The sequence below is a fragment of the Vipera berus genome (assembly GCF_964194415.1).
Source record: "Vipera berus genome assembly, chromosome: W".
Classification (NCBI taxonomy): Eukaryota; Metazoa; Chordata; class Lepidosauria; order Squamata; family Viperidae; genus Vipera; species Vipera berus.
The window spans coordinates 72,306,041-72,328,908 of record NC_138210.1 but is presented as its reverse complement, the minus strand read 5'-3'; the positions used below and the strand labels follow the sequence as shown (position 1 = coordinate 72,328,908).

The window sequence follows — 22,868 nt, the reverse complement described above, 5'->3', positions numbered from 1 at the left end:
TTTTTTTTATTTGCTTGCTGGTATATAATCTCTGAATCTAATCTTTGGCCGTGGTGGTTAGGGATTAGGGGAACTGAAATCCAGTTTATCTGGAAATCAGGCTGGGAAAAACTGTAGTTGTTAAATCTGGTTGCCAACTGCAGTGAAGCAATATTTTTTAAGACTTTTAAGAATTAATTAAGGGACTTATGGGGTCTGAACTTCAGAGCCAGGTATTTGCACAAGGGCAAGGCGAATCCAGGGTTTGTGCTGCTCGGTGCAAGGATAGTGATGCAAGATAGGGCAGGGGGATGGGGGAGTTGAGGTTTTTTAATGTAAAAATCATGAAAACTGCAGCTCAAATCTTTCTTCATTATCACGACATTCCCACTATTGTTAAAAGTGTGATAAATTACAATCTAATCAATGGGAATAGATAGGATTAAAGCAGTAGGTCAAGGATTTATGTGGTTTTCTTTTACCATCTTGTGGCTCCAGAGTGACTTTCACATTTCAAATCTGATTTGAGGGCAGAAGCAGCATGAAAATAATGAGGATTTATAGGGGTTTCTCTTAAAACTACTGGATTTGTGCTTTGAGTGGGGGAAAAATCTCTGAACAAGGGGATGAGCATCCATTTGAGAATAGGTTTTGACAATGAAAGAATATAGATCCGACATACTATTGAAGATGAGACTTGTCCAAACAAGTTTATGAATAGTAATTGCCATCTTTACATTGTTTCTCTTTAAACTATGTCAATTTAATTATTATATTGTTTGGTTTTGGTGTGATTCTTGATCACTTTTATTATAATTTCCCCTCCCATGGCTGTCACTTGCAAAGCAGTTGTATTGCTTTAGAATTATTTACTTTGTTATGGATGCCTTAACCATTATGGATATTTAATTGCTCATTTGATGGATCTGTATTGATTTGACAAGAGGCAGAGCGGGAAGGAGAAAAAGAGGGGAAGGAAGGAAGGAAAGAAGGAAGGTGGGCATGAGGAAAGGAAAACAGAAAAGAGGAAGGGAAAGGGAAGGAATAGCAAGAAGAGAGGAAAAAAGGGAATGAAGCACTGAGGAAGTCTTCAAAAATAAAGAGGTTCCTAGTTATTCACTTTTGTCCCCAAACCGCCCCCTCAGTTCAGTGATTTACTTCACCCCAGGTGGAAACCATGATTCTAACAAGGTTATAACCAAGTTTAATAGCTTTTCCATCCCTTTGGGAATTCCCTGCCACGGCCAGCCTATAAATGTGGTTCCTCCACCTCAGCCGCCATCGAAGCCAAGTAGCAGAGAAGGCAGTGGGCATTTTGAGGGGAAATCTCCCCTTCCCAAACAATAAATGCTATTTTCCTTGCTAGACTACAGCCACCATCCTCCTCAGCGTGGCCCCAGGATAACGGGAACTAACTCCAACTAATTCTGAGGTGGAGGGACACCAGGCTGAGGGTGAGAGACCAAGCAGGCCGCCTCTTTTGCGTTGATATAACGCCGGGTCGATCGGTACTTTTTGTTTATATTGCGAGCTTTTAACGTAACTGAACTGTGGACAAGCTTCTCCCTCAGAGGAGCGGCCAGTGTGCGCATGCGCAACTCTTTCCCGCCTTTTCCCCCCGACCGGCGTTGATAAAGAGGCGGCAAAAAAGAGGATGGGTGGTCGGGGGCGGAGCTTAGGAGAATGGGCGGGAGCTAGCAAAAGCTACCATTTGGGTGTCTTCCAGAGTGTGGAGTGGCAGCTCCCAGAATTCCAAGAGAATTCTTAGAGCGTGCTGGGAACTGTAGTCTTGTGCTGCTAGGCCTCTAAAAGCATCTTCGCAATTCCTTCCCCAGTCCATCTCCAACTGGGCGCCCTCCAGACTGTGAAGCAGCAATAACTGGAGTTCTGAGAAAAATGCTAAGGGGATGCTGGGAGTCATAGTCTTGCTCGTGTGGAGGGCACCAGGTTTTTGTAGCATGGATCTAGCTTTCCCCTGAATTCCTGCTTGACTCCATCTCCAACTGGGTGCCTTCCAGACTTTGGAGCCATGATTCCCAGAACTCCAAGGGAATCCTAAGGGAGTGCTGGGAATTGTAGTCTCACATGTCTGCAGGAAGCCGGATTTTTGCAACCAGATCTCCAACGCTTCCAATAGCTTTCTTCCGAAAACCCAGCTTGCTCCGTCTCCACAATGTAGAGCAAAAACTCCCAGAATGCCAAGGGAATCATAAGGGGATGCTGGGAATTGCGATCCCAATTTCAATTTTTTGTGTTTCAAGGTTCACTCGTTGGAAATCGAGCGGAGCAGCAATTTGGGTGAAAGCAATTACAGGACAAGGCAATACAGGGTGCAAAAATCCAGATTGCCATTAGATAGCAGCATGGAGATACAGAAAACTGTAGCCCTCTGCTGCCACCTAGGGGTTCCCTGAAGTTTTGCAATTCAGAGCTGGTACCCACAAGCAGCGTGCCAGGGGGCGGTTGTTAAAAAGATGGTAAGGAAATTATTCTGATGGGTGTGTGGGTGGAAAAGCACCGAAGATGGCTTAAAGCACATGCGTGGGAAGCCTGGATAAAGCATTGAAATTCACATGGCAACTGGCAAAGATCAAAACCGGATGGGCAGAATTTAAGCTTGCAAAGATTTTACAGATTTCCTTAAAAATAAAATAAAAAAAAATCTCTAAATCCACCTACTGCAGCCTAGCGTGAGAGAAATCTGCCTCGAGGCAAATTCCACTCGTTTGGCCTCTTCCAGATGTGTCCTACTCCGATGCCCATCATCCCCAGCCAGCCAGAGCTTCAAGACCAAGCACTTCCTTGAGCGTCAGACCTGGATCCCGATGTTGCCCTTTTTCTGCCTCTCCATAAAGGTAGTCCTTGACTTACGATCGCAAGAGGGGCCAGAATGGATGTTGCTAAGTGAGGAATTTTTGAAGTGAGATTTGCCCCGTTTTACGACTCTTCTCGCCACGTGCGTTAAGGGAATCCCTGCATTTCGTAAATTAGGAACACCATCGTTAAGTGAATCTGGCTTTTCGCCACTGACTTTGCTTGTCAGAAGGCCGCAAAAGGGGATCCCGTGACCCCGGGACGCTGCGACCGTCACAAATATGAGCCAGTTGTCAAGCATCTGAATGAAAAATCACACGACCCTGGGGATGCTGCAACAGTCATAAGTGTGAAAAATGGTCATAAGTGCCGTTGTAACTTCAGTCGCTAAGTGAACTGTTGTAAGTCAAGGACAGGTAGTCCATGATTTATGGCTACAACTGAGCCCAAAGGTTTGGTTGCCAAGCAAGGTGATTGTTAAGTCAGTTTTGCCCCGTTGTACGACCTGCTTGCCATGGCTGTTAAGTGAATCGCTGCAGTTGTTAAGTGAATCATGAAGCCATTAAGCGAAGCTGGCTTCCCCCATTCACTTTGCCTGTCGGAAGCCAGTTGGAAAAAGTCACAAACGGTGATCACATGAGGATTGCTGCAATCCTGCAATCATCACAAACACATGCCCAGCGCCTGAATTTTAATCACGTGACCCTGGGGATGCGGCCATGGTCGTAAGTGTGAAAAACGGTCATAGGTCACTTTTTTCACTGCGGTTGTAACTTTGAACGGTTACTAAATGGATGGTCGTAAGTCAAAGATTACCTAAAGCCAACACAGTACTAGGCTGCATTAACAGAGGGATAGAATCAAGATCAGGTGAGGTGTTAATACCACTTTACAAGGCCTCGGTAAGACCACACTTGGAATACGGCATCCAGTTTTGGTCACCACGATGTAAAAAAGATGTTGAGACTCTAGAAAGAGTGCAGAGAAGAGCAACAAAGATGACCAGGGGTCTGGAGGCTAAAATATATTAAGGACAGTTGCAGAAATTGGGTATGTCTAGTTTAATGAAGAGAAGGACGAGCGGGGACAGGATAGCAGTGTCCCAATATCTCAGGGGCTGCCCCAAAGAAGAGGCAGTCAAGCCATTCTCCAAAGCACCTGAAGGCAGGACAAGAAGCAACGGATAGGAACTTTCCAAAGAGAGAAGCAGCCTAGAACTGAGGAGAAACTTCCTGACAGAACAATTAGCCAGTGGAACAACCTGCCTCTAGAAGCTGTGAATGCTCCATCACTGGAGGCTTTTAAGAAGAGACTAGACAGACGTTTTTCTGAAATGTGGATAGGGTTTCCTGCCTGAGCAGGGAGTTGGACTAGATGACCTCCAAGGTCCCTTCCAATTCTGTGATTCTATTCCAGGGGGGTCTTCAAACTTGGCCCTTTCATGACTTGTGGACTTCAACTCCCAGAATTCCTCAGCTAGCGTGCCTGCCTCAGGAATTCTGGGAATTGAAGTCCACAAGTCATCCAAGTTTGAAGACTTCTATTCTATTCTATTCTATTCTATTCTATTCTATTCTATTCTATTCTATTCTATTCTAAATAGCAAACGTCAGTTCATACACCAAGTCTGATAAGCTTACAGGCAGCCATTTTAGCTGTCGGCTGTCTGCTGACTGACAGGAAGGGACATGCCTGATTTTCCAAAGTCTGCTTGCCACGGTTGTCGAGCAAATCACTGGAGGGCATCCAGGCAGCCTGAAATCTCTTGTCGCTAAGCAAGGCGGACATTAAGTGAGTTTTGCCCCCTCTTGTGACCTTTTTGCGGCAATTGTTAAGCGTATCCCTGCGGTTTTTAAGTGAATCCCATGGTCGCTAAGCGAATCTGACGCCCAACATGAAGTTGGCTTGTCGGAAGCTGGCTGGGAAGGTCTCAAACAGCGATCAGGGGACCCTGGGGACCGTGTCCCGGTGTGTGTGTGTGTGTGTGTGTCAGGCGATCCCCTTTTGCGACCTTCTGCCAAGCAAAGTCAATGGGGAAGTCAAGGCTCACTTAACCACCCTGTGACTCACTTAACAACCGCAGTGATTCACTGAACAACTGTGGCAAGAAAGGTGGTAAAAACGGGGGGGGGGAGCTCATTTGACGCCCGTTGCCCTGAGCAACATACATGGGGGGGCGGGGGGGGCACGCCCTCCCCATTGTGGTCGTAAGTCGTGGACTACCTGTAGCGGTCGCAATTTTACCTTGTCACCAGCAGGGGGCAAAGCGACCCTCACGCCCGGCTAAAGCAACGATTGCGTCTCCCAGGGACCAAAATGATGGTTAAAATTTTTGCGGGCTGTGTGTGTGTGTGTGTGTGTGTGTGTTTGTGTGTGCGCGCGCAAAATTTTGCGGGCGCCGTGAAGGCAGCGTCTGCTCCGTTAATCCTGGTTTGCTTTGTGTGTGTGTGTTCTTTTTTTCCAATTCTCCTTGGGAGAATTGCTTGCTTGCTCTTCTCGATCTCCCCCAACCCTCCTTCTCTTCCTTAAAAGAAGAGCCTCCCCCAGCAGGAGCAGCGTCCGGCTCTTTCCCGGCTCTGGTTCGCGACAGGTTTACGATCTCTTTTGTAGCCCCGGTGCCCAACCCCTGACCTTCGTCCCTGCCTACTTCGGCTGATCGGACGATAAGGGGAGCCCCGCTGCTCCCGAAGTTGGACTTCACCCCCACCGGCTCAGCAAAAGGGGACGTGCCAAACGAGGCGATCTGGGGACAAGGCGGCGGAAGGAGGGGTGGGGGAGGGTGCAAACGGGGCTCGGGGGAAGAAAGCAAGAATGAAACAACCCCCCCCACCCCCCTCTCTCCTTTAAAGATAACCCCTCTTCCCAAAAAAAGCCCCCCCCCCCGACGCTGCTCTCCCAACTTTGCAAAAAACAAAGCCGAAAACCCGATGAGCAACGAAACGACGATCGCCTTGCGCAAGTTTGGAACTCCTGGGATAAACAGCGGGGGAAGGGGGCGAAGGGGGGGGGCGATGCAGCCGACGATGCTAGGGTGGGGGTGGGGAGGAGTGGGTCTAGGATCGGGGTGGGGGTGGGGGTGGGGGGGAGGAAGCCGGCCCACAGTTTCCTCCTAAAGGCAGCGGTCCAATTTTTCCAGTTTTGTGGACCGGCGGGGGTGGGAAGAAGGGATGGTTCCGTACGCACAGCTCCATTGACCCAAAGGGCACCGCTCCATTGGCACAAGTGGCACAGCTCCGTTCGCACAAGTGGCACAGCTCCGTTTGCACAAGTGGCACAGCTCCGTTCGCACAAGTGGCACAGCTCCATTTGCACAAGTGGCACAGCTCCGTTTGCACAAATGGCACAGCTCTATTGACACAAAGGGCACAGCTCCGTTTGCATAAGTGGCACAGCTCCGTTCGCACAAGTGGCACAGCTCCATTTGCACAAGTGGCACAGCTCCGTTCGCACAGATGGCACAGCTCTATTGACACAAAGGGCACAGCTCCATTTGCACAAGTGGCACAGCTCCATTGACCCAGAGGGCACCGCTCCATTTGCACGTGGCACAGCTCCGTTCGCACAAATGGCACAGCTCCGTTTGCACAGATGGCACAGCTCTATTGACACAAAGGGCACAGCTCCATTTGCACAAGTGGCACAGCTCCATTGACCCAGAGGGCACCGCTCCATTTGCACGTGGCACAGCTCCGTTCGCACAAATGGCACAGCTCCGTTTGCACAAATGGCACAGCTCTATTGACACAAAGGGCACAGCTCCGTTCGCACAAATGGCACAGATCTATTGACACAAAGGGCACAGCTCCATTTGCACAAGTGGCACAGCTCCGTTCGCACAAATGGCACAGCTCCATTTGCACAAACGGTACAGCTCCATTGACACAAAGGGCACCGCTCCCTTGGCACAAGTGGCACAGCTCCGTTTGCACAAGTGGCACAGCTCCATTGGCACAAAGGGCACCGCTCCCTTGGCACAAGTGGCACAGCTCCGTTTGCACAAGTGGCACAGCTCCATTGGCACAAAGGGCACCGCTCCCTTGGCACAAGTGGCACAGCTCCGTTTGCACAAGTGGCACAGCTCCATTGGCACAAAGGGCACCGCTCCCTTGGCACAAGTGGCACAGCTCCGTTTGCACAAGTGGCACAGCTCCATTGGCACAAAGGGCACCGCTCCCTTGGCACAAGTGGCACAGCTCCGTTTGCACAAGTGGCACAGCTCCATTGGCACGAAGGGCACCGCTCCATTGGCACAAATGGAGCTGCGCGCGTGTCAGCCCGCTCGCCCACCGCTTGCGCGGCCCGGTTCCGAACGGGCTACGGCCCGGTACTGGGGACCCCTGACCTAAGGATTTAGGGGCCACGCGGTTCCCAAGGCCCTTAAATCAAATCAATCAAATCAAATCTCTTCTTCTGCAGTTGGAGAGGGTGTGTGTGCTCGTGCAGGCCCCCCCACCCACCTCCGCACCCCAATTGTGCGAGAGACCCGCGGGACGGAGGAGCGCCCCCAAAGCTGGAAGGGACTGGGGAGGGGAAAGAGGGACCCCCCACATCTGGGGGGGAGAAATCCAGCAACTCAGAGAGAGAGGGGGGGGAGGGAGGGAGGGAGGGAGGGAGGGATGGCGGTTTTGAAGGGGAAAAAAGGAGAAAAGAAGGAAGAAAGAGGCGAGAAGGGCGAGTAGGAAGCGAAAATGTGTTTTTGACGCGAGCCTTCCAAAATGTCAACGGTATCTCCGGGGCTATTTTTGGGTTCTCGCGGGAGGAGAGAAAGAGAGAGAGAAAGAGAGAGAGAGAGAGAGAAAAAAAAAACTGGGACACAGCAGGGGAGAGCTGGACGCGTCATAAGAGGGAAAATTCCGCGGCCCCCCCCCCCCCCAAAAAAATCCTTTTTGCTCCTTTTCCATCACACAAATTATGGATTACATGCGAGCGTCGTATATCATTCCCTTCCATTATTACGATCAGGAGGCAAACCAGGGAGAATATTCCCAGCTCTCGTCCTGGGGAAAGGCGGGGAGGGGAGGGGAGGGGAGGGGAGGGGGAAAAAAAGCGTCGGTTAACCCGGGGAACTCCCCGCCACAAGAGGCAGCGCGGCAATATTAGAAGAAAGAGGGGCAGCTTGGCTCCGATCAGCCCTATTCAGCGATGGGGATAGTTGCAGAAGATTGTGGGGGCTATTTTTTTTGGGGGGGGGTTGTTTCCTCCTTATGCTGGAACCCCCACCCTTTTGCCCTGAGCAGGTTAACCCGAGGAACTCCCCGCCACAAGAGCCAGCGGGGCAGGATTGGGAGCGGAGAAGGGCGCCTTGGGCTCCCATCGGCCCTACGCAGCGTTGCGGATCGTTGCAGGAGGCTGTGGGGGGTGGGGTGGGGGTGACCGTTGTGTGTGTGTGTGTGTTTCTCCTTAAGCAAGTTAACCCGAGGAACTCCCCGCCACAAGAGCCAGCGGGGCAGGATTGGAGCAAAGAGGGGCGGGGGGTTGCCTTGAGCTCGGATCAGCCCTGAGCAGCGACGCGGATCGTTGCAGGAGGCTGTGGTTGGTGGTGGGTGACCTCTGTGTGTGTGTGTGTGTGTGTGTGTGTGTGTTTCTCCTTAAGCTTAACCTCCTTAAGCAAGTTAACCCGAGGAACTCCCCGCCACAAGAGCCAGCGGGGCAGGATTGGAGCAAAGAGGGGGGGGTTGCCTTGGGCTCTGATCAGCCCTGAGCAGCGACGCGGATCGTTGCAGGAGGCTGTGGGTGGTGTGTGTGTGTGTGTGTTTTTTTTTCTCCTTAAGCTTAACCTCCTTAAGCAAGTTAACCCGAGGAACTCCCCGCCACAAGAGCCAGCGGGGCAGGATTGGAGCAGGATTGGAGCAAAGAGGGGAGGGATTGCCTTGAGCTCGGATCAGCCCTGAGAAGCGACGCGGATCGGTGCAGGAGGCTGTGGGGGGTGGGGGTGACCGGTGTGTGTGTGTGTGTGTGTGTGTGTGTGTATGTGTTTCTCCTTAAGCAAGTTAACCCAAGAAACTCCCCGCCACAAGAGCCAGCGGGGCGGGATTGGAGCAAAGAGGGGGGGGTTGCCTTGGGCTCGGATCAGCCCTGAGCAGCGACGCGGATCGTTGCAGGAGGCTGTGGGTGGTGTGTGTGTGTGTGTGTGTTTTTTTCTCCTTAAGCTTAACCTCCTTAAGCAAGTTAACCCGAGGAACTCCCCGCCACAAGAGCCAGCGGGGCAGGATTGGAGCAGGATTGGAGCAAAGAGGGGAGGGATTGCCTTGAGCTCGGATCAGCCCTGAGAAGCGACGCGGATCGGTGCAGGAGGCTGTGGGGGGTGGGGGTGACCGGGGTGTGTGTGTGTGTGTGTGTGTGTATGTGTTTCTCCTTAAGCAAGTTAACCCAAGAAACTCCCCGCCACAAGAGCCAGCGGGGCGGGATTGGAGCAAAGAGGGGGGGGTTGCCTTGGGCTCGGATCAGCCCTGAGCAGCGACGCGGATCGTTGCAGGAGGCTGTGGGTGGTGGTGGGTGACCTCTGTGTGTGTGTGTGTGTGTGTGTGTGTGTGTGTGTTTCTCTTTAAGCTTAACCTCCTTAAGCAAGTTAACCCGAGGAACTCCCCGCCACAAGAGCCAGCGGGGCAGGATTGGAGCAAAGGGGGGGGGTTGCCTTGAGCTCGGATCAGCCCTGAGCAGAAACGCGGATCGTTGCAGGAGGCTGTGTGTGGTGTGTGTGTGTGTGTGTGTTTCCTTAAGCTTAACCTCCTTAAGCAAGCTAACCCGAGGAACTCCCCGCCACAAGAGCCAGCGGGCCAGGATTGGAGCAAAGAGGGGGGGGGTTGCCTTGAGCTCGGATCAGCCCTGAGCAGCGACGCGGATCGGTGCAGGAGGCTGTGGGTGCTGTGCGTGTGTGTGTGTGTGTTTCTCCTTAAGCTTAACCTCCTTAAGCAAGCTAACCCGAGGAACTCCCCGCCACAAGAGCCAGCGGGGCAGGATTGGAGCAAAGAGGGGGTGGGGATTGCCTTGAGCTCGGATCAGCCCTGAGCAGCGACGCGGATCTTGACAGCAGGTGGGAGGGGGACTCCACGCACACACACACACACACGCACACGCACACGCACACACGCGCGTGTTTTCCTCCCTCCTCCTCCTCCTCCCCCCTCCCAGCCCGGGTCCAGTCCTGCCAGCCATCCTGCACGGGGAGGAGGGCCAAGAGAAGCTCATCTGAACTGGGGCCGGGGCCGGAGGTAAGCCGAGAGGGAGGAGCGAGGCTCGGACACCGCCCTGGCCGGCGGCAGCCGGTTCTGACAGCGGAGCTCTGCCCGGGGAGAAAAACATCGCAAGGCAGGCGGCCGAGAAAGCAGAGCGAGTCCGGCGTCAGCAAGAGAGACCCTCCGGCCCAAACCGGCGCAAGGAAGCCTCGCAGCAAACCCTTGGCCGAGCCTGAACGGGGGATTTGAACCCAGAGCCAGCCGGGCACAGCTTCCTTGGAAAAAAAAACCGCGCGCCCTTTCAAGCTTTCCTCCGGAGATCGCGGCGTAAAAATAAACCCGGGCGGTGGGGAGTCGGGGAAAAAACAACAACGACAACAACAACGACAACAACTTGAGTCGACTAACCCGGAGGGTCTCCCCCGGGACGTCTCGCACGTGGGAACGGGTGCGCTTCGCTTCCCACCCGGTGTCGAAAGAAAGCTTGAGCTCTCGACGCAACCGAACCAGCCTCCAGTGCCGGAGCAGAGATTGATTTGTGTGGTTTTTTTTTTGTGTGTGTGTGTGTGTTTTTGTGTTTTTGGCTTTGGAAGTTGACACGGAGCCCGGACCGGACCCACCCACCCCCGCTTGGATTCGGGAAGAAAGCAAAAAAAAAACAACCCACAAAAAACCCCCCAAACCCCACCGGCCCAGTTTCGGATGCTGAAATTGCCAGCAGCCTACAAACTTTGTTCCCAACTGGAGTAAGGTGTGTGTGGGGGGGGAGTTCTCTGAGTCTGAGCTTTGAACTGAGTCCTGCCCACAGGATCGATCTGGGAACCCCCCCCCCCCGAATCCTAGGAAGATCCTCCTGCTGAATCCAGAATTCTCGGGGACCCCCCCCTGCTGAGACCCCCCCTCAACTAGCTCACCTGGCTTAAGACAGGATGGAGGATGGAGCCCGTCGCCGAGGGGCCCCCGAGAAGACCCCCCCCAAAACGGAAGGAGGTGGCGTGGCGCTCAAGAAGGAAATTGGTTTGATGAGCGCCTGTGGCATTATTGTGGGTGAGTGAGGGTCTCGGGATGGGGGTGGGGGTGTGCGTTGGGGCACATTATTTCCTGATCTTAGCCTGGCAGGTTCAAATGTGACCATTTTCCTTCTTCTTCTTCTTCTTCTTCTTCACCTTTGGCTTTCGTGGGTTTTGGGGATCGAATATGATCAATTTTTCTTCCCGATGTTCAGCTTTCTTGGGGTTTTTTTGGATTTGGCATCTGGGATCAAATATTTTATTTTTTATTTTATTTTTTTTATTTTAATCCCATTTATATCCCGCCCTTCTCCGAAGACTCAGGGCGGCTTACAATCTTAAGAAGCACAAATCAATGTGCTTAGCAATAGCCTTCATTCTATGTATATGCCTGCTTATTAGGGCTTTCACACACACCCCAAGCGGCATTATTACAAAGTCAGCTTATTGCCCCCAATAATCTGGGTCCCCGTTTTAATTCTTTATGCTCAGCTTTCTTGAGGTTTGTTTGTTTTTTTTTAATTTGGAAAAGGCTGGTGAAATCTCCAGCTCTGCTTTTCTTTATCCCTTCTTCCCACTTTTGGCCCAGCATCAATCTGTCCAAAGGCAGCTTTCTTCCTTCCAATGAGTGAGAGAGAGGGAGGGAGAGAGGGAGAGGGAGAGAGGAAGGGAGGGACAGAGAGAGAGGGAGAGAGAGGGGGAGAGAGGGAGAGAGAGAGAAAGAGAGAGGGAGGGAGAGAGGGAGAGGGAGGGAGAGAGAGGGAGGGAGAGAGAGGGAGGGAGGGAGAGAGAGAGAAGGGAGGGAGGGAGAGGGAAAGGGAGAGAGGGAAAGGGAGGGAGGGAGAGAGAGGGAGGGAGAGGGAGGGAGGGAAGAAGAGAGAGAGAGGGAGAGAGGGAGGGAGGGAGGGAGGAAGAGAGAGGGGGGGAGAGAGAGAGAAGGGAGAGAGGGAAAGGGAGGGAGGGAGAGAGGGAGGGAGGAAGAGAGAGGGAGAGAGAGAGAAGGGAGGGAGAGAGAAACAGATGGAGAGAGAGAGGGAGGGAGAGAGGGAGGGAGGGAGGAAGAGAGAGAGAGGGAGAGGAAGGGAGAGAGAGAGAAGGGAGGGAGAGAGAGAGAAAGAGAAACGGAGAGAGAGGGAGAGGGAGGGAGGGAAGGACAGAGGGAGAGGGAGGGAGAGAGAGAGGGAGGGAGGAAGAGAGAGAGAGAGAGAGGGAGAGAGAGAGGGAGGGAGGGAAGAAGGAAGAGAGTGAGAGAGAGAGGGAGAGACCTGGATTTCTGGCCTACAACCCAACCACCTCTCTCTAGGTGCTTTAATTAGGGATCCACTTAATTGGGGCTTAGTGGGAGCCGTATCCTAGAACAGGATTGGCATTTTCGTGGGCCCAGAGAGTCGCTTGGCAAGACCGCAGTCCCAACCCGGAAGAAGCCCGTCGCAAGGACAAACAAGCAAGCAAACAGCTGCGAGCTTGTAGGAAGGATCGCATATCCCAGCTTGACGAAATTTCTCCGAAAATGCAGCCGCCCCATGCTGAATGCCGCTCTTTTCTCCCTGCCGGATAGACCACAACATGATGCAATCCCTCTCCAGCCTCACAAAGTGGTGCGTTTTAACACAACAGGGCAGGAAAATATGCCGCAAGGAAGCTTAGGAAAACAAGTACGGTCCAGCTTACGAAAGTCCATTGAGTGACCCTTCCAAGTGAGCCACGGCGCTGGGAAAAAAAAAGGGGACCGATGGCCCGTTTTTCGCACCGACGACCGTGGCAGCCTCCCCGGGGTCACGGCATCAAAAATCCAGACGCTCGGCCACCGGTTCGCCTTTACGAGGGTGGCGTCGGCGTGCCGGGCCTCCCGCGATCCGTTTTTGCGACCGGCAAAGTCAACGGGGAAGGCAGATTCGCTTAGCCACTGTGTGACGGGCTTAACAACGGCAATGATTCGCTTAGCGACCCCAGCCAGGAAAGTCATAAAAGGGGGCGAGAATCCCCGAACGAATTTCTCGCTTAGCGACCTAGGTTTGGGGGCTCGGTTAAGTGGAGGACCGCCTGTACACAGCTCAGGGATCAGGAGGGGAGGCAGGCCAGCCTCCAAGGGATCCCCTTCCCGCCCATCTGCCTAGCCTTCTCCGGAGTTTGCTTTCCACCCCGATGCAACTGGAATGCCCGGCCTTTTCTCGTCTGTTTGTTCCAACGTCTCTTTCCAGATGGCCCCGTTTCTACCAGGTGCCAGGAGACCATTAAACAAACACGGCCAGGCAGAAGTGACGGTGGTGGAGAGTGATCATTGAAGCACCCTGGCTGCCCTGATCCACTCCAGCTTCGCCAAGGCTACCCTTGGCCTTCAACCCCACCTCAAAAAAAAATAAAAATAAAAAAATAAAAATAAATGCTCTCCGCTTCCCACGGGCCCTTTCCCTCCCCCGCCCCCCCCCAGCGTCCCAAAGATGACAGTGGCTGCCTTCCAGATGTTCTCCTGCCTGATGTTCAGAGTAATACGCTCCCTTGAATGTCTTGCTTCTGGAAAGTTGGATGGACCGGAAATTGGGCAGATCCCAAAACTCTTCTCAGCTTCCCTTGTTCTAAATCTTCCCCCCTCCAAGAAGCATTGAAGAGAATAACAGAGTGGGAAGGGACCTTGGAGGTCTTCTAGTCCAACCCCCTCTGCTCAAGCAGGAGACTCTATTCCAGGGGTCTTCAATTTCTGACTTGGGGACTTCAACTCCCAGAAATCCTCAGCCGGGCGCTCCTGGCTGAGGAATTCTGGGAGTTGAAGTCCCCAACTCGTAAAAGGGCCATGTTTGAAGACACCCCCCCCCCCGCTCTATACCATTTCAGACAAATGGCTGTCCAGTCTCTTCTTAAAAACCTCCAGTGTTGGGGCATTCACAGCTTCTGGAGGCAGGTTGTTCCACTGGTTAACTGTTCTAACTGCCAGGAAATTTCTCCTTAGTTCTAGGTTGCTTCTCTCCTTGGTTAGTTTCCATCCGTTGCTTCTTGTCCTGCCTTCGGGTGTGTTGGAGAATAGGTTGAAACCCGCCCCCCCCCCCCGTCTTCTTTGTGGCAGCCCCTGAAATATTGGAACTCTGCTATTGTTTGTCTGGAATGGGTTAGGATCTGCTGCCCCGAGCAAGGGGTCAGACTAGATGACCTCCAAGGTCCCTTCCAACTCTATTATTTTATGTTCCTAGCAGAAAAAGGACACCAGGTAGAGTAGTGTGGGAAGACGGAAAGAGAGAGAGAGAGAAGGAGGGAGGGAGGGAGGGAGGGAGGGAGGGAGGGAGAGAGAGAGAGAGAGAGAGAGAGAGAGAGAGAGAAAGAAAGAAAGAAAGAAAGAAAGAAAGAAAGAACAGCTCAAAATTCCCCCTCGTCAGTGAAAATGCTTTATATTGCTTAAAAGTGTGGCACGTGTCAAGGGCACTTTAATTTTTCCCAGAAGCCCTTGATCAAAAAGCAAAGATAACTGGCAGCTTTCCGTAAACATTTTCCGCTTAGCCTTCAAATCTCCCGGGAACTCTAGAGAGTTTTGCAGGAAAAAAAAAAAAATCCTTGCTCTAAATATTCTTTCAGTTGCCCAGGAGATGCCGTCTCGGAATATCAAAACAGGCATACCCCCTTCTTGAAAACCAAGTCATAAGTCACCTCTGTTGCTAAACCTGCAGCCTTAATCTTCCCAGATGCAAGGATTGATAAGACGCCAAGGGCTTGGTACATATTTGCATTGGGGAATCGCGTAGGGAAAAAAACCCAACAACAGGCAATTGTTCGTTCTTCTTATTTGCTTAGTTCTTCCTTCCCCCCCCCCCTTAAAACTGACCTGATTCTTCGATTTCAAATGCAGCTGGAAGTCTGGAACTCACCAGATTGAGATCTTTGAACAGCCTCAGGGGGTGCGGGGGGGGGGGGGGAACTGATCTGTTTAAGAAGAGAGTGGATTTTAAATTCGGTCACTTTGGTGAGCCTGGCTTAAAAAATAAATTTAAAAAAATCCCCTTGTTTCCCTGCCAGAGAAACTTCATTCAGCATGTTTACTTAGCAATAAATCCTTACTGTTTTCAAGGTTATTCCTTAGTAAACTTTGAAAAGCCTGACAAGTGTAAAGTAAGTACCCTTTACATCTAAGTCAATGTACTCCTGTAAACTTGTTCTGTGTCTACAATAGTGTAAGCAACCTCTCATTTCTACTCTTTACAATATAACCCATAATTTGTACAACTGTGCGTAGGTTTGTGGACGATTATCATCTTTGGGACACATTCAGGCAACACATAAAATAATTTACCAAGTGTGTTTTAAGATTACACAACCAACCGCCTTGGCAAGTATCCCTTCTAAGCAGTGTCGTAATGAAAGCAGGAATATTTCTGGGTTTTAACACCAAGCCAGGCAACACAATTTTATTAGGACAAAAGCTTCTGTGACCTTAAACGTCATCTCTAATGAAGTTTTTGTCTTTACAGGGAATAACTTTCTTTTGAGTCACTTTCTTTGAGTCACCGTCTTCAGAATGAAAGGGTTACAGGTATCCCACCAATAATCTAAAGCTGCGTTTCTCAACTTTGGCAACTTTAAGATGGATGGGGAATTGACGTCCACACCTCTGAAACTAAATAAGGCTGAGAAACGTAATCTAGACCAACCCTTCTCCAGAGCAGGAATAACAGAATAATAGAGTTGGAAGGGACCTTGGAGGTCATCTAGTCCAACCCTCTGCTCAGGCTGGAAGCTCTCTTCCATTCCAGATAAATGGTTGTCCAGTCTCTTCTTAAAAACCTCCCGTTGTTGGAGCACCCACAACCTCTGAAGGCAAGGAACTAATTGTTGTTGTTAGTTGTGAAGTCGTGTCTGACCCATTGCGACCCCATGGACAATGTTCCTCCAGGCCTTCCTGTCCTCTACCATCTTCTGGAGTCCATTTAGGCTCACGCCTACTGCTTCAGTGACTCCATCCAGCCACCTCGTTCTCTGTCGTCCCCTTCTTCTCTTGCCCTCAACCTTTCCCAGCATGAGGCTCTTCTCCAGTGAGTCCTTCCTTCTCATGAGGTGGCCAAAGTATTTCAGTTTCCATTTCAGGATCTGGCCTTCTAAAGAGCAGTCAGGGTGGATCTCCTCTAGGACTGACCGGTTTGATCGCCTTGCAGTCCAAGGGACTCGCAGGAGTCTTCTACAGCACCAGAGTTCCTTGGCTTCAATTCTTTGGCACTCGGCCTTTCTTATGGTCCAACTTTCACAGCCATACATTGCAACTGGGAAGACCATGGCCTTGACTATACGCACTTTTGTTGGCAGGGTGATGTCTCTGCTTTTTAGTGTGCTGTCTAGGTTTGCCATGGCTCTCCTCCCAAGGAGCAAGCGTCTTTTAATTTCTTGGCTGCAGTCCCCGTCTGCGGTGATCTTGGAGCCCAGGAAAATAAAATCTGTTCTGCGGTGATCTTGGAGCCCAGGAAAATAAAATCTGTAGGAACTCTCTTTACTTTCGCAAAAACCTTAGCCTTTGAGGACCTGCACCAAAGTTTCTTGTGTGTTGCCATTGTCCTCCGTTGTGATGTCCTGTTGTCCCCCTACAGGTAACATCATCGGATCCGGAATTTTTGTATCGCCAAAAGGAGTGTTGGAGAATGCAGGCTCTGTAGGGCTGGCGTTAATCGTCTGGATCGTCACGGGACTCATCACAGCCGTGGGTGCCCTCTGCTATGCAGAATTGGGGGTCACCATCCCGAAATCCGGAGGAGACTACTCCTATGTCAAGGACATCTTCGGAGGACTGGCTGGGTAAGAGAGAATAAGGAACCGGGGTTTGTCAGATAGCGGTTGGGGGTTAGAGAAGCGAGTCGGATGAGAAGGGAAAAAAGGGCAGGTTTAGCAAGGCGGGCATCTTGCAATGGTGGGCATCCAGAAATGTTAAGGGTGAAGTGCTAATACCACTTTATAATGCCTTGGTAAGGCCACACTTGGAATACGGCATCCAGTTTTGGTCGCCACGATATAAAAAAGATGTTGAGACTCTGGAAAGAGGCCAGAGAAGAGCAACAAAGATAATCAGGGGACTGGAGGATAAAATATAGGAAGAACGGTTGCAGGAATTGGGCATGTCTCGTTTAACGAAGAGAAGGAATAGGGGTGATATAAGGGCAGGGCTCCGATATCTCGGGGCCTGCGACAAAGAAGAGGGCGGTCAATCTGTTCTCCAGAGCCCCTGAAGGCAGGTCAAGAAGCAACAGATGGAAACCAATCAAGGAGAGAAGCAACCTAGAAATAAGGAGAAATTTCCTGACAGTGAGAACAATTAATCAGTGGAACAACTTGCCTCCAGAAGCTGTGGATGCTCCAAATGAAAGTTTTTAAGAAGAGATTGGACAGCTGTTTGTCTGAAATGGCATAGGTTTCCTGCCTAAGTAGGGGGTTGGACTAGATGACCTCCAAGGTCCCAACTTCTATTCTATTCTATTCTATTCTATTCTATTCTATTCTATTCTATTCTATTCTATTCTATTCTATTCTATTCTATTCTATTCTATTCTATTCTATTCTATTCCATATATTCTATTCTATTCTATTCTATTCTATTCTATTCTATTCTATTCTATTCTATTCTATTCTATTCTATTCTATTCTATTCTATTCTATTCTATTCTATTCCATTCCATTCCATTCCATTCCATTCCATTCCATTCCATTCCATATTTTCTATTCCTATCCTATCCTATCCTATCCTATCCTATCCTATCCTATCCTATCCTATCCTATCCTATCCTATCCTATCCTATCCTATCCTATCCTATCCTATTCTTTGGTTTTGTTATTTCCCCATTTACCGGGTGACAGTTAGAAAGAAGATCAAGAAACAGTCACTTCAGTCTACTGGGAGATATATTGGTCCGGAAAGGAACTCTCGTTCAATTGCCAGAATTCTTGCTGTTTTTCTCAATAGATCTTGCTTGCAAAAGGTAAGGATCACGAAACCTTGATGTGCCTCTAAAACCTCCGTTTCTCCCAAGGTTCCTCAGACTGTGGATCGCGGTGCTGGTGATCTACCCTACGAATCAGGCGGTGATCGCTCTGACTTTTGCCAACTATGTCCTTCAACCCATCTTTCCCACCTGCCTGCCTCCAGAAACCGGCTTGCGACTCCTCGCAGGGGTCTGCCTTTGTAAGTAGCGAGCAAATCTGACAGCGATAGTGTGATGCCGATCGCACACTGTGTGTCTTTTAAATGTTGCAAGGCTGCTTTGAGAGAGGCGCGTGTTTGAAAGGGAGAGAACGAGACTGTGGCTTGGAGCAAAGAAAAGTAGAATTCCTTGAAGAACGCTTGTTTGTGGCCTAGCTGATTGTGGGAACCAAACCATTGTCACTTGTGTGTTGGGTGAGTGGCTCAGCCGAGGATAATTTGTTGAACACACCTTAAACAAACCTGGGTTCAACAAAGCACTGATAAGCACCATCTACGAACCAGGTGAAGCTTTACGGTCCAGATCTGAGTCATGAGTCACCCTAAAGGGGTAAAACCCCAACCAGATCTGGGTTGCAAAGCCTGGAGTGACCACCAGGTGGCACCCAAGAGTTAGGATTTTCTGCTGTCCCCCTTTTGGTCGTCAGGAGTTTTGCAGCCCCTATATGCCTAAATTAATGTATTGCGTGGTGGTTCAGACACCAGACTGCGATGCCGTTTTCAGCTAATTGGGCTTTTTCAAAAATCCCTGGCTTAAAATTCCATGGGAAACGAACTGTAAAGAGGATTTAATCCCCTCGTCTCACGCTCAGTCTGGTGAATAATCGCTCTCCCCCTCCTCCTCCAGGGGTTGACAGGATCAGAGGCAGTGAATTTAGCTCTAGGATGTGCAAATCTTTAAATATGCACCATTTCCCGTTTTCTCTCTAGGGTGAATAAACCTACAGTTAACTTGCAATATGCCTCAATAGTTATAATTAAGATTATTAGAACTGTAGTTTAAGGCATGGGTCTTCCAACTTGGCCCTTTTATGACTTGTGGACTTCAACTCCCAGAATTCCTTAGCCAGCGTGCCTGGCTGAGGAATTCTGGGAGTTGAAGTCCACAAGCAGGGCTCTTCCAACTTGGCCCTTTTATGACTTGTGGACTTCAACTCCCAGAATTCCTCAGCCAGGCACGCCGGCTGAGGAATTCTGGGAGTTGAAGTCCACAAGTCATAAAAGGGCCAAGTTGGAAGAGCCCTGGTTTAAGGAATAATTTAAAGCCGATATTCTCAGCAGCGTTAATACCCTTTAAGACACTGGTCTGCAGCTTAAAGGGGTTGCAAAGAAAGGCTCTGGTGCTTTACGAATATAGATAGACCTCAAATTACAATAGTGACCGTTCAAAGTGACAGCGGCACTGAAAAATGTGACTGATGACCGTTTTTCACACTTAAGACCTTTGCAGCGTCCCCAGGGTCACATGGACAAAATTCGGATGCTCGGCAACAGATTCCTGTTTATGACAGTTGCAGTGTCCTGGGTGTCACTGATCCCTTTTTGCGACCTTCTGACCAGCCAAGTCAATGGGGAAAGCCGGATTCACTTAACGTCCGCGTTCCTAGCTTAACAACGGCCATGATTCACTTAGCAAGAAAGTCCCTAAAACGGGGCAAAATCTCGCTGAACGAATCTCTCACTTAGCAACAGAAATGCGGTCGTAAGTTGAGGACTACCTGTAGCACAGAATTATTCCCACCCACCCCTTTTTTTGTGTCTTTCCCTACGAATAAAATCAAAGCTTTGCATTTGAGCTTGTTCCTTTGTAAAGATGAAGTCCGATCAAAGCCGGGCAGATCAAACAGGTCTGGCAGGCGACAATCAGCACTAACCACAACTGTGCTCAGCTATTTTGTCTTTGAAGAGCAAACTTGCTTACACAAAACTTGTGGGAAAGTCACTTTGTCTTCGTGCCGGGGCTGGTGGGGGTGGGGGTGGGGCTGCTTTAGGACTTGTGAAAATTGCTGATTGGCATTTTTTTTTTAACTTGGCTCTTCCAACTTGCGGAGTGACCTTGAGTTCAGTGACATTTCCACCTCACCCACCCCCACCCCAGGGTCTACCTTGTAGGGCTGTCGTGAGAGTCAAAGGGCTAACCGACATCCATCTCAAAGAGATGGGGGGGAAAAAACCCCAGAATAATATGCCTGTGGCTGGCTTGGTTTCAAAGAGAGAAAAGTTAGAGGTGGATGGTTTCTCAGCTGTGCTGGTAGCTCATGCAGAAGTGTAGTCCTTGAGATATGTCCGTTTGTTTAACAACTGTTTGAAGTTACGACGGTGCTGGGGGGAAAAGTGACGTATGACCCTGTCTTGTATGTATGCCCGATTCTCGCATTTATGGCTATTGCGGTGTCCTTAAGCTCATGATCATGAGAGAATAGTATATTTATTTATTTATTTATTTATTTATTTCGATTTATATACCGCCCTTTTCCTGAGGGACTCAGGGCGGTTTACAGGGAAAATTAAAACAATACAATAAATACAAGTTAAAATAAAATAAAATTAAATAGCCCCAAAATAATTAAAAATAGTATAGTATAGTATAGTATAGTATAGTATAGTATAGTATAGTATAGTATAGTATAGTATAGTATAGTATAGTATAGTATAGTATAGTATAGTATAGTATAGTGCAGAGCAGAGCAGAGCAGAGCAGAGCAGAACAGAACAGAACAGAACAGAATAGAATAGAATAGAATAGATGGAATGGAATCAAATGGAATGGAACAGAACAGAACAGAATAGAATATATGGAATGGAATTGAATGGAATGGAATGGAATGGAATGGAATGGAATGGAATGGAATGAAATAGAATAGAATAGAATAGAATAGAATAGAATGGAATGGAATGGAATGGAATGGAATGGAATGGAATGGAATAGAATTAGAATTAGAATTAGAATTAGAATTAGAATTAGAATTAGAATTAGAATTAGAATTAGGATAGGATAGGATAGGACAGGACATGGCGACCATTGTAAATACGTGCCAGTTGCCAAAAGCCCAAATTTTGATCACGTGACCATGGGGATGCTGCGACGGTCGTACGTGTGAAAAAAGGTCATAAGTCCCTTTTTCCAGTTTTTTTTTGTAACTTTGGTCACTAAAGGAATGGTCGTAAGTTGAGGACTGCCAGTATTCCCAACGAACTTTGGGTCTATCCTTAGTTCTCATTGCTGCTTTGAAGGCAGGAACAGAAGGAAGAGAGAGAAAGAGTGGGGAGGATGAGAACTATAATCCCTCACACACAAAGACACAGGCAAAACAGCTTTGCCTCCAGAGGTTGTGGGTGCTCCATCACTGGCGGCTTTTGAGAAGAGACTGGACAGCTATTTGTCTGAAATGGTATAGGGTCTCCTGCTTGAGCAGGGGCTGGACTAGAAGACCTCCCAGGTCCCTTCGAAATTCTATTCTGTTCTGTTCTGTTCTACTCTACTCTACTCTACTCTACTCTACTCTACTCTACTCTACTCTACTCTATTCTATTCTATTCTATTCTATTCTATTCTATTCTATTCTATTCTATTCTATTCTATTCTATTCTATTCTATTCTATTCTATTCTATTCTATATTTAATTATTCTATTCCATATTTTCTATTCTATTCTATTCTATTCTATTCTATTCTATTCTATTCTATTCTATTCTATTCTATTCTATTCTATTCTATTCTATTCTATTCTATTCTATTCTATTCTATTCTATTCTATTCTATATTTAATTATTCTATTCCATATTTTCTATTCTATTCTATTCTATTCTATTCTATTCTATTCTATTCTATTCTATTCTATTCTATTCTATTCTATTCTATTCTATTCTATTCTATTCTATTCTATTCTATTCTATTCCACTCCACTCCAATCCCTATCCCTATCCCTATCCCTATCCCTATCCCTATCCCTATCCCTATCCCTATCCCTATCCCTATCCCTATCCCTATCCCACTCTACTCTATACTCTTATTCCTATTCCTATTCCTATTCCCATCCCATCATTCTGTCCTATTCTATCCTATTCCTATCCTTTCCTATAAAAAAACCCTCTTTTGCAGTCAAGGGGGGGGGGGAAATTCTCAGCCCCTGAACCGACAAAGTATTTAGAAGAGGGGAGATTAAAATATCCTGCCAGAGGCTACGTTAGGACATTGTAGGCTGGGAAGATCGGGCACAAACTGGTTTGGCTCATTATTATTATTATTATTTTTACTATCCAGCTCCACAGCAGGGAAAGAGGGAGGTGCGGGGGGGGGGGGGCAGCGGCCGGATAAGAGCGGGAAGCTGAGATTGGCTTGGGCTGGGATGCTTGCCCCGAATCAGCAAAACTTTATTAATCAGGTCAAAGCCAGTTACTCAGTGCTGAATCAGCAAATGGGTGGAGGGAGGTCAGAGACCAGACAAATGCTTATGAAAACAAGGAGGGGGAGGGGGAGGAGGAGGAGGAGGAGGAGGAAGGGAAGAGGAGGAGGAGGAAGAGAGGAAGAGGAGGAGGAGGAGGAGGAGGAGAAGGCAGAAATCTATATTCCCCTCCCCAAATCTCACTGCAAGAAGGAACTGCTCACAACCGACCAGCCCAGCGGGTTGGGCTGGGCTGGTGCCCAAATCTCCCGATTGCAGAGTTGGAAAGAAAAATAAAATAAACCACAATAAGCGGCTTAAACAGGACAGATAGGAGGCGACCCAGAAGGGGGAGATTAGGAAGAGAGATAAAACTGGGGGGGGCGGGGGTGTGTGAGAGAGAAATATGAATGGGGAGCAGGAATTTAGGAGAAGTGCAAAGCTTGGGGAAAAAGCTAGAAGCAGTCATTCTCACCCTGGGTCGTTTAAGATGGGTTGGACTTCAACTCCCAGAATTCCTGAGCCAGCCCTGCTGAGGGAAAAGGGAGAGGTTTCCATGCTGA

General features: G+C 49.2%; 1 protein-coding gene across 2 annotated transcripts in view; it reads left to right on the top strand.

Moving 5' to 3' along the window:
• Nucleotides 1-10,897: 10,897 nt before the first annotated feature.
• The window catches only part of LOC308676177 (large neutral amino acids transporter small subunit 2), a gene marked incomplete at its 5' end in the record, with an annotated part of 31,956 nt that continues 19,985 nt past the window's right edge, over nucleotides 10,898-22,868 (top strand). Inside the window, 3 exons of one of the 2 annotated variants that reach the window (XM_081341935.1) lie at nucleotides 10,898-11,015; nucleotides 16,540-16,744; nucleotides 17,971-18,122. In XM_081341935.1, the coding sequence (XP_081198061.1) occupies nucleotides 10,898-11,015; nucleotides 16,540-16,744; nucleotides 17,971-18,122 (475 nt within the window). The remainder of the gene's footprint in view (nucleotides 11,016-16,539; nucleotides 16,745-17,970; nucleotides 18,123-22,868) is intronic. The other variant, XM_081341936.1, reaches the window with a different exon arrangement.